General features: G+C 46.1%; 1 protein-coding gene across 1 annotated transcript; it reads right to left on the bottom strand.

Moving 5' to 3' along the window:
• Positions 1–5,160: 5,160 nt before the first annotated feature.
• On the bottom strand, positions 5,161–10,404 carry CUNH22orf39 (chromosome unknown C22orf39 homolog). The gene is made up of 3 exons (XM_041678153.1): positions 10,285–10,404; positions 10,040–10,207; positions 5,161–6,026 (listed from the first exon to the last, which is right to left on the bottom strand). The coding sequence occupies exons 1-3, from the start codon at positions 10,336–10,338 to the stop codon at positions 5,901–5,903; spliced, it is 348 nt and encodes a 115-aa protein (XP_041534087.1). The 5' UTR covers positions 10,339–10,404; the 3' UTR covers positions 5,161–5,900.
• Between the last annotated feature and the right edge of the window lie 460 nt (positions 10,405–10,864).

Raw genomic sequence — 10,864 nt, 5'->3', positions numbered from 1 at the left:
ATGTTTATGTAACAATCAGGCCTTGCCTTTCCTCCTAACAGTCTTCCTCCTGAGACTGGACAGTCTTCCTCCTGAAACTGGAAAGCTCACGAAGAAGCTATGGTGGGGACAAACAAACTCAATTACCATACAATGGCTACTGACTTTCTTTTTTTTTTTCTTCCTTCCTTCTTCTCTTTTTTGTTGTTACTGTTTTGTATTTTTGAGACAAGGTTTCTCTTTATAGCACTGGCTGAACTGGAACTGGTTTTGCAGACCAGGCTGACCTTGAACTCAGATATTCACTTGTCTTTTCCTGTTGGGTGCTGAAATTAAAGGTGAGATTATAGGTTGCTGCTGACTTTTAAAAAATGACTTTTATGGGGCTGGAGAAATGGCTCAGTGGTTAAGAGCACTGCCTGCTCTTCCAAAGGTCCTGAGTTCAATTCCCGGCAACCACATGGTGGCCCACAACCATCTGTAATGAGATCTGATGCCCTCTTCTGGCCTGCAGACATACACGCAGACAGAATATTGTATACATAATAAATAAATAAACAAATATTTTAAAAAAATGACTTTTATTTATTATTTTTTTTATGCTCTAATGATTTTTAAAGGAGGGAGGACTTGTCTTTCAGGGACTAATCTCAAAATTAAGCACCTATGCCTCATGGTATTAAGAAGGGAAAACAGTAAGTCTTTCAAAGTTTAAGTGGATAGAAAGATGGAAAGATTCTAGTAAAGAAGGATTTAGGTATGAATGGATATGTCCAGATAAAAGAAAGGTAAAAAAAAATTATGCACTTTGTGAAACCAGGTAAGCTGACTGGATGTTTCCAAAATGGAAAGGAAAAGACGGGTTTTATAGGTTGTGAGGGTTAGTAGTGGCTGAAGGAATGTGAAAGAAGACACTTTGAGGATGCTATACACAATGTTAAACTCAAAATCTCACATGTCAGTGCTAAACCTCTACTCAAATTAGTAGTTCTCAGAGATCAACCTGCGCTTAGTAACCGCTGTAAGAACTGACCAGCCACTAAAGTTTTACAAAAACAATTAAAATGATCAGACACAGCCTCAAAATTAAATCTCCTTTGGGCATTTGAAACTTCTTTATGTTTCTATTGATGCCATTTCAGGCTTTATTTTTGCTACAACTCACACATGAGTGTCCTGGGCTGTTTGGAGACACTGACTCCTTTCTCTATAACAAGGACTTCAGCACACGTGATTCGCTTCTCGACTACCCTTTAACCGCCAAGGACAAATCATAATTGAAAAAAATTCATTTATTACTTAAATACATAAAAAAAGAGAGGGATTAGGAGGTAACTTCCCAGGAGCAAGTTACATTTTAATTTTGCTGTCATTGTTTTGAGACAGGGTTTCTCTGTGTAGCCCTGACTGTTCTGAAACTCACTCTGTAGACCAGACTGGCCTTGAACTCAGAGATCCACCTGCCTCTCCTGCTTCAGTGCTGGTCTTAAAGGTGTGTGCCATCAGACTCAGCTACACTTTAGTTAAAAATAGCCAGGTGGTGGTGGCACAATGCTTTTAATCCCAGTACTCAGGAGACAGGGGCAGCCTGGTATACATAGTGAGTTCCAGGACAGCCAGGTTTATAAAAAACAAACAAAAAAAAAAAACTCTGCCTCAAAACAACAAAAACAAACAAACAAAAATCCAAGAAACAAACAAAAGCCCAAAAAACAAAACAAAGAAAAAAAAACAAATTTTATCTAAACTAAGGTTTTATCTAAATTCCCTCAAGGACTGCTAACATTTCCTTCCTCACTTGGAGCTGAGGCTCTACACTATGCTTCCTCACATAGGCTTCCTCTGGATTCCAGCAGGACTGGCAAAGCCATCCTATAAACTGGTACCAGAAGAAAACAGCCCTGTAACAAAAGAGAGGCACTGTCCGGAATTCCAACCCCATGCAAGTTGCTGGTCACTGCTGATTCTTTTCCATGTACTTTGCTTCCTCTCACTACACTACAATTTTGTCTCCTGGCCTTAATTCTTGGACTGATTCCTGCCTGGACTCCTGTTATCCGGACTCATCCACGGCACGGGCAATCTCTGCTTTTAGATAACTTAGTTATGCTTTGGAATGTATATTCTTAAAAAAGATTAATTGGATGTTTCTGGCAGCTACGATAGCTGCCACAGTTATCACTGCTATGGCAGCAGGAGCCTTAACCCAAACCGTAGCAACTGTTATTCCTATCTTCAAATAAACATAAAATAATGCTTGATAGCTGGGCGGTGGTGGCGCACGCCTTTAATCCCAGCACTTGGGAGGCAGAGGCAGGCGGATCTCTCTGAGTTCGAGACCAGCCTGGTCTACAAGAGCTAGTTCCAGGACAGGCTCCAAAATCACAGAGAAACCCTGTCTCGAAAAACCAAAAAAAAAAAAAAGTAATAATAATAATGCTTGATAACTAATGGCTAAACACTGGGAGTTGGCTTTCAGGATTAAATCTTAATGTGTGGTCTGTTACAGGACTAGCATTCTGTTTGTCTGCCTCCTCCTCAAAGTTCTATTGTGCCTTTGTCAGCAGGCTGCCCCCACAGGACACCACAGCTCCGTGTGTGACTTCATCTTCATCAGTGACTGCCTCCACGGTCATGCTTCTTCAATGAAACGAGAGAGATGCGAGGGAAGACTTCTTACTTCCTCAGAGACTGGAACTTTTTCTGGACTTCGCTTCCAGAGTTAATCCACCCCGAGGCTACTAAGACTTAAGACTGCGGCCCTACTGTGTGCTCAACCTGATTGGGTAACCTGCCTTTAAGAGAACAAGGTAACAACTTTACTTGCCTTACATTTCCCATGTAATCAACTTTTACAACCTAATGCCCAGCTGTAACCTTTGTTTGTTTTGTTTTGTTGTTTTCTGAGACAGGGGTTTTCTGTCACAGTCCTGGCAGTCCAGGAACTTTGTAGACCTGGCTGGCCTTGAACTCACAAAGATCCTGTCTTAAAAACCAAACCAAACCAAACCCTATGTGAAGCTTTAACTATGGAGTTCTGTCCAAAGAGCTCAAGGCACGGCTCCACTTTCATCGTGTGCACTTCTGTTGTATTATTTACCATTGTTTTTTGTTTGGTTGGTTGGTTTTTGTTGTTGTTTGTTTTTCAGAGAAGGTCTCATATAGCCAAAGATGGTCTTGAACTCCTGATCCTCTGCCTCTGCCCCCCAAGTGCTTGGATCACAGCACGGCACACCATCTTTTTTATTGTAGTGCTTGGAGATCAAACTTGGGTCCTTGTGCCTGCAAGCAAGTTACGTACCTCTGAGCCAGACCCCCAAACCAGAGACTACTGATGTTTAATGTTTATGTCTTTCCCGTAAAGTACCATAGGAACTTTTTTTTTGTTTGTTTGTTTTTGTTTTTCGAGACAGGGTTTCTCTGTGGTTTTGGAGCCTGTCCTGGAACTAGCTGTTGTAGACCAGGCTGGTCTCGAACTCAGAGAGATCCGCCTGCCTCTGCCTCCCGAGTGCTGGGATTAAAGGCGTGCGCCACCACCGCCCGGCTCCATAGGAACTTTTGAACTGCCAGTTTCAAAGCTGTGATCAATGTAAAGGGCTTTCTAACAAGTCCAGTTGTTACAGGCATGGGGCCAGCAGGTCTTGTCCTTTCCCTTTCCCTGTCCCTTGCTAAACTGTTAGATTACATTCCTAAAGCTAGCCACAAAGTCTATTCACTCACGTGGCCACTTTCTTATGCCTCACTAAAACTCAAAGATCCAGCAACTAAAATTCATTATTCGGCTACACTGGCTAACCTGTCCAATCAGGACATACCAACCCACCCTAGCACAGACTCCCCCTTTCTCCTTGTCTCTTTGTTCAATCCAGAGGCAGCCCCCCTCGCCCCCTCTCACACACACACTTATCCCTCCAGGGAATAAATCTCCTTGGTGCTGAGATGTATTCTGTACTGACTCTGAGGCCCTCTTACATAATGTCCTATTTTTGTTTCTCAAGACTGAAAAAGGAACAAAAATGAATGAACACAGTGTAAATGCAGGAAAATTCTATCCAAGTTATATGTTGGTGTGGGATTTACAGCTTGGAACAAAAAAGCAGGTGACAGGAAGTGTCCCTGCACGAGAACTCCCTTATGAACTGGTATAGGAGCTGGCTCAAGGTAACAGCTGCCCTTCTAGAGAGAACATGCAGAATGCCACTCTCTGGCACCTTCTCGGCCCTGTCAGGCAATGCTCATTTTGAAACAGCAGCAGCTAAGCTGAAGACTCCCCACCTCACAGTGACTGCCCCTGAAAATGGCATGTTTGTATGTGCTTATGTATGTGGTTAGAAATTTCTTTGGAGGTCAAACCATGCTTTCACAGGGAATGCATACCAGATATTCACATCATGGTTTATAACACTAGCAAAATTAGTTATGAAGTAGCAACAAAAACAATTTTATGGTTGGGGGTCACCACAACATGAGGAACTGTATTAAAGGGTCACAGCATTAGGAAGGTTGAGAATCACTGAGCTAGAATTATATGAAAGAAGGAAATCTTTCTTTTCTTTTTGGTTTTTCGAGACAGGGTTTCTCTGTAGCTTTGGAGCCTGTCCTGGAACTAGCTCTTGTAGCCCAGGCTGGCCTCGAACTCAGAGAGATCCGCCTGCCTCTGCCTCCCAAGTGCCCAGCGGAAATCTTTCTTTCAATTGAGAAAATGCCTCCATAAGTTCCAGCTGTAGGGCATTTGTATGTTTTGTTTTTTGAGAAAGGGTTTCTCTATGTAGCCTTGTCTGTCCCAAAGCTCACTATGTAGCTGGTCTCAAACTCACAGAGATCCACCTGCCGCCTCTGCCTCTTGAGTGCTGGGTTTAAAGGCGTGTGCCTCCACTACCCAGTGGGCATTTTCTTGGTGATAGGTAAGGGCCTAGCCCGTTGTGGATGGTGCCATTCCTAGGCTGGTGGTCCTAAGTTCTATAAGAAATCAGGTTGAGCAAGCCATGAGGAGCATACCAGTAAGTAGCACCCCTCCATGGCTTCCGGATCAGCTCCTGCCTCTAGGTTCCTGCCCTGTTTGAGCTCCTATCCTGATTCCCTCCAAAGATGGACTACAATCTGGAAGTGCAAACCAAATAAACCCTTTCCTCCAAACTTGGTGTTTCATTGAAGCAATAAATACTCTAACAAGGACAGGTATAAAGTGTAACAAACATGGCTTTAATTTTCAGGTTGCTTTTGGAATCGAACATGTGAAACACTTTTTAATACAATAACGATGAGGAGAAATAAGAAGACCTAAATCCCATATTCCTTGGACTTGAACTCTGACTCTAGTTGTGACTTGGATTTCTTGAACCCAGAGTCTATGGTTCCTGCAAGACTGTGTGTATTTCTTTTTAAAAGTCTGCAAAAACCAGTAAAAGGTGCTGGTTCAGAGGGGCAAGTTGCCCTACCCACTAAGCAGGTTCTACTGTATCTCCAGGAGAGCAGAGCAAGTAAGAGGTCCATGCTTGGATAACATGGTAATCAGCAAAACCAAGCCATCGAGGTCCATTTCTCATGGTCAGAGAGCCATGTGCAGCAGAACCATTTAGCAACCTTATTCTGACTACTGTGCCATGTGCCCACACAGGGCAGGGCTGCCACTGTAGACTTGAGATTCTCACACATCAGGACTGCCACCTCTGGTGTGGTTGTTCTCAGGGGTGGTGGCATGGACAAGATGGACCAACCAGGCTTCTCACAGGTACCTGCCACAGTACTTGGCTTCCTGCCATTGTGGACACAGGTGTCTTTCAGAGTGTCACAATGGGAGACACCTGGGTACAGGTGGACAATGGCAATCAGACCTGGAAGTGCCTTCCTCTGTGTTCCAGGTCAGGTGGAAGCTAGTCCAAGTCCAGGGCAAGGGCAGGGTTGCAGTTGCTCGTCACTCATCACTTGTCCTTCTCCGGTGGTAGAGGGAGGTTCCAGTCTGCAGGGGGCTTCTGCCTCAAGGCCCATACCAGGGTGTGCTTCCGAGCAGCCTGGACCCGTGCCTGCTCACTCTCACAGAGGGATCGCTGTACAAATGAGATTCTGGTTACTTCCTGCTTCACCACTGGATCCCAACACCCCAGTACCATCACATGGCACCTACACCACTCTCTTCCTCAGCACTTTGCTAAAGAGAGGAACAGATGGGAGCCCACACAGCTCCGCAGCTCAGCTGACTCTACAAACAGGACCTTGACAACTGTTCCATTTTAGCACACACACTTCTAGGCCATTCTTTCTCTGCAGCACAGGTCATCTTAATGTATCATATAATTCAGCAGTTTTATTGTGTCCTTTGCATTTTTAGACAGGGCTGGCCTCATGATCACTCTGTATGACCTTCCATTTCTGATATTGCTGCCTCCACCTCCTAAGCAAATAACCATGCACAACCATGTCCAGACTCTGACTTCAGCCATTTGATAACAAACACTTCCTAGGCCTCAGCTACAGCTGACCTGGAGAGCCTGGAGTAAGTCTGTAGAGTGGGGACACCGAGTGAGGAAGAGACAGCAGTCTGAAGTTACTCCTGGACTCTGGACAGGGTGTGAGCAAAAGGTCCCCTTATTATGACAGGGGTGACCCTGGTGAGGTCTTAGGTGCTATGCAGGCTTCTTAAGCTGGGCATGGTAGTGACTATTTGTATTCAAAGAAGTTAGCAGGCATAGTCAAAAGGATTTGAAGTTTCTTTTTTTTTTTTTTGTAAAAATATTTGTTTATTCATTAGGTATACATTATTCTGTTTGCTTGTATGCCTGCAGGCCAGAAGAGGGCACCAGACCTCATTACAGATGGTTGTGAGCCACCATGTGGTTGCTGGGAATTGAACTCAGGACCTTTGGAAGAGCAGGCAATGCTCTTAACCACTGAGCCATCTCTCCAGCCCCGGATTTGAAGTTTCAAACCATCTTGAGCTATACAGCCAGATCCTGTCTCTAAAAAGATCATTATTGTTTAAGAAGCAAACAGAAGCTGAGTGTGTTGGTGCATGCCTGTAATTCCAGCACGCAGCAGATGGAGACAGGGAAGTCCAGGCTCAGTGAGAGATCCTGCTTCAATTTATAAGGTGGAGAGTAACTAGGGGAAATGCCTGATGCCCAAAGAGTGCCTCTGCATGCCATGTGTGCACATGTGCACACGCAAACACATACACGTGACATACACACACATATACAAAGACTTGCATTTTTTTTTTTTTGGGGTTTTTCGAGACAGGGTTTCTCTGTGGTTTTGGAGCCTGTCCTGGAACTAGCTCTTGTAGACCAGGCTGGTGTATTTTTCTTTATAGAGGCTGGTAAGATGACTCAGCAGTTAAGAATACCAGGTGCTTTTCCAGAGGACTGGGGTTTGATTTCCAGCACCCATGTGGTAACTCACAACCATCTGAAGCCCAGTTCCAGGGATCCTCAGGCAGTGTATGTACTTAGTACTGACACACGCAGGCAAAACACACATAAAATAAGAATAAAAGCACTTTAAGATGGTAAAGAAATAAGTGCTTTGTGTGCTGAGGTACTGAGTTTCATGGCGAGTTGCTTCTCCATGACCTTTGCCCATTTCTCTACTCAGAAACATCTTTGCTTTTTGCCCCGATTTATGAAAGCTCATCTACAGTTGCAGACAGTAAGTCTCCAGTTTCTTGCCATACAAACACGCTTTCTGCCATGATTTTTACTTTCACTAGGGGGTTTCGGTTTTCTGTACTAAAAAAAAAATGTTTTAGGGGCTGGAGAGATGGCTCAGAGGTTAAGAGCACTAGGTGCTCTTCCAAAGGTCCTGAGTTCAATTCCCAGCATCCACATGGCGGCTCACAACCATCTGTACTGAGATCTGGTGTGTCGCGTCCACCCTCGACCAGCAAGGAAAAACGCAACACCAGGAGCTCTTCTTGCAGCAGTTTTCAGGACCTTTATTCACAGCAATCTAGCTCCTTCTCCTTCTCTTTCTCTCTCCTCTCTCTCTCTCTTCCCCCTCTCCTTCCTCTCTCTCCCTCTCTCTCGGGGCAAATATCTCCCAGCCCTTAAGTAGGCATGGGCTGCCAATCCCGAACTGCCAGGTGGGCACTGCCCATAGGTTCACGCATATGCAGGCAGCTGATAATCATTGCGTGATCATAGCATAGGTCAGACTTTAGCCATAGGAGTTGATTATACATCTCCATCAGGTGTGATTCCACGCAGCTCGCTACACTGGTGCCCTCTTCTGACCTGCAGAGACACATACAGGCAGAACTCTCTCTATATAATAAATAAACAAATCCCTTTAAAAAATGTTTTAGCCACTTGTTTTTGTCATTGGTTTGTCTGTTTCAAAATGTTTACAAATGTCTTCAACACTGGACCTCTTGTTTCTGGATATCCCTATCCCTGTGTACTGGAGTTTCTGTTCCCCATCACAGTGACCACGAAAGCAATACCACACTGCAGACTGGAATGTGCCCCAGGAAGGCAGGGCTCACTTTTCCACCCTGAATCAGAGATCACTCAAGGAGACAACTACTTGTTTAATGAATGGCTCCCTAAACTGAAGTAATAAGAGCTGCGGGGCTGCGTCCCCGGCACCCGGCCGCCCGCATGGCCAGCTTATGCCTCGAAATAATTACACGGAAACTGTACTCTTTTAAACACTGCCTGGCCCATTAGTTCCAGCCTCTTATTGGCTGGCTCTTACATATTGATCTAACCCATTTTTAATAATCTGTGTTGCCCACAAGGTGGCTTACCAGGGAAGATCTTAACCTGCGGCTGTGTCGGGTGGAAGAATCATGGCAACTCCTACTGACTCGGCTTCTTTCTCCCAGCATTCTGTTCTGTCTACTCCGCCTACCTAATTTTCTGTCCTATCAGGGCCAAGCAGTTTTCTTTATTAGTTAACCAATGAAAGCAACAGATAAGATACAAGACCCACCTCCATCACTAAACTAGTCATGTAATGAATGGATTTAATTAATGTATCTTAGCTCTTCCTAGGCTTTCAATCACTCCCATTTGGAGTTAGAAGAGAGGCTCACTGACGCAGGAAGCATATGAAATTTCGGAGCAAGAAGCTCAGAGTTAAAAATTCACCAGCTCGGGGCTGGAGAGATGGCTCAGTGGTTAAGAGCATTGCCTGCTTTTCCAAAGGTCCTGGGTTCAATTCCCAGCAACCACATGGTGGCTCACAACCATCTGTGGTGAGGTCTGGTGCCCTCTTCTGGCCCGCAGACATACACACAGACAGAATATTGTATACATAATAAATAAATAAATGTTTTAAAAAAAATTCACCAGCTCCCAGCCCAAAACTATAAAAGCAGTAACAATGACTGGGAGAGGGGACGATAGAGCTACTCGGAAGGGAAGGTGTCAGCATGCTGGGCCTTCAGGCAATGCTGCCGCCTTTGTGTCCTGACCCAAAAGAGTCATTGGCTCACTTAGCTAGATTAAGTGGAAGCATTTCTTTGGTCCATCATTCCGCATGCTATTCGGAATAAGTAGAGGCAGCACTCGGGAGGCAGAGGCAGGCGGATCTCTGTGAGTTCGAGACCAGCCTGGTCTACAAGAGCTAGTTCCAGGACAGGCTCCAAAACCACAGAGAAACCCTGTCTCGAAAAACCAAAAAAAAAAAAAAAAAAAAAAATAGAGGTTTCTTCACACCTCCCCAGCGAAGGTCCAGCCTCAGTACTGGTCCCTGTCCTCTACAGTACTCTCCACGCTCTCAGAGCCAGGCTGGCCTCCAAAGGTAACTCCAGTCACACGTGCTTGAACATTTTTGGGTACTCTCAGGTTCACTCTTATGCCCTTACAGCCACCCTCATGCTCCAGGCATCTTGGCTCTTTTTCTCTGTCCTGTCCCCAAGGGCCGGCGGATAACCCTAAGGCTGGGCAGTTGTCCTTCCTCTCCCCAAGCCTCTCTATACCTCCCTTCTTTCTGCCTCCCTCCTTGTACTTGACGCGGTCTAAAGTCCCTTCGATGCCGCAGTTTGGGGCTCTTCTCAGGAGCGAAGCACAAGGGGGATGTCCCCGAAAGATCTGTGCACACACCCACACCCTGCGCGCACCTGGGCCTGGGGGCTGTGACTCTCCTCCCACTCGCGGCAGCTGGCCAGGTCGCGCAGCCACTGCCTGCAGTCGGGCCGCTCGCCGTGGACGTAGTAGTGATGTAGGACGTGGCCGGCGCTGCGGCAGAGCTCCCACTCGGCGCGGTAGACCTCGCAGGGTCGGGGAGGCTGCGGGAAGGGACAGCGTGAACGCGGGCACACGCGGTAGCCTAACACCACCCAGCCCAGCAGCCCAACACACTGACCTGCCAGCCGCCGGCGACCGCCATGTCCAGGCCCCGTGTGACTGACAGAGACATGAACCAATGAGCTCCAAGTAAATTCACAGCGAACAGGACGTCTTCACTGAGTGGCCGATTGTCAGAGGCCTCTCCACTTGGCGTCGAGCCGGTGCCACGACTTCAAAGCCACCTAACTGACAGTCTGAAACCCTGCAGTTCCGGCCAACTCGCCCGGTTTTTATTTTTCAAATCTCGAAGTAGTTTATCTTTGCAAGTGCAGAGTCTTGAACTCCGAGTAACCCACCTGGCGATCTGAGACTACGGGGATTTGGCCTGAGCATACAGGAAGCGTATAGATGAGCTTGATTCCGTGTATGGAAAGGAGGAGGGAGCAGGCGCGGAGTGGCTAAGGGTGAAAGAAGCTCTAGAGGCCACAGGCTCAGAGGTGCACACCTTTAATCCCAGCACTCTGGAGAAAACGGGTACCTCTGTGAGTTCTAGGTCAGTCAGGGTTATACCGTGAGACCCTGTCTCAAAACAAGAGCCAACTTACAGGGCTTGATAGATAGATGGCTCACAGTTAACACTGGCTGTCCTTGATTCC

Source organism: Microtus oregoni, unplaced genomic scaffold (assembly GCF_018167655.1).
Source record: "Microtus oregoni isolate MIOR12 unplaced genomic scaffold, Mior012 000029F_ref0000214, whole genome shotgun sequence".
Lineage (NCBI taxonomy): Eukaryota > Metazoa > Chordata > Mammalia > Rodentia > Cricetidae > Microtus > Microtus oregoni.
This window is presented reverse-complemented; position numbering and strand designations above follow the sequence as displayed.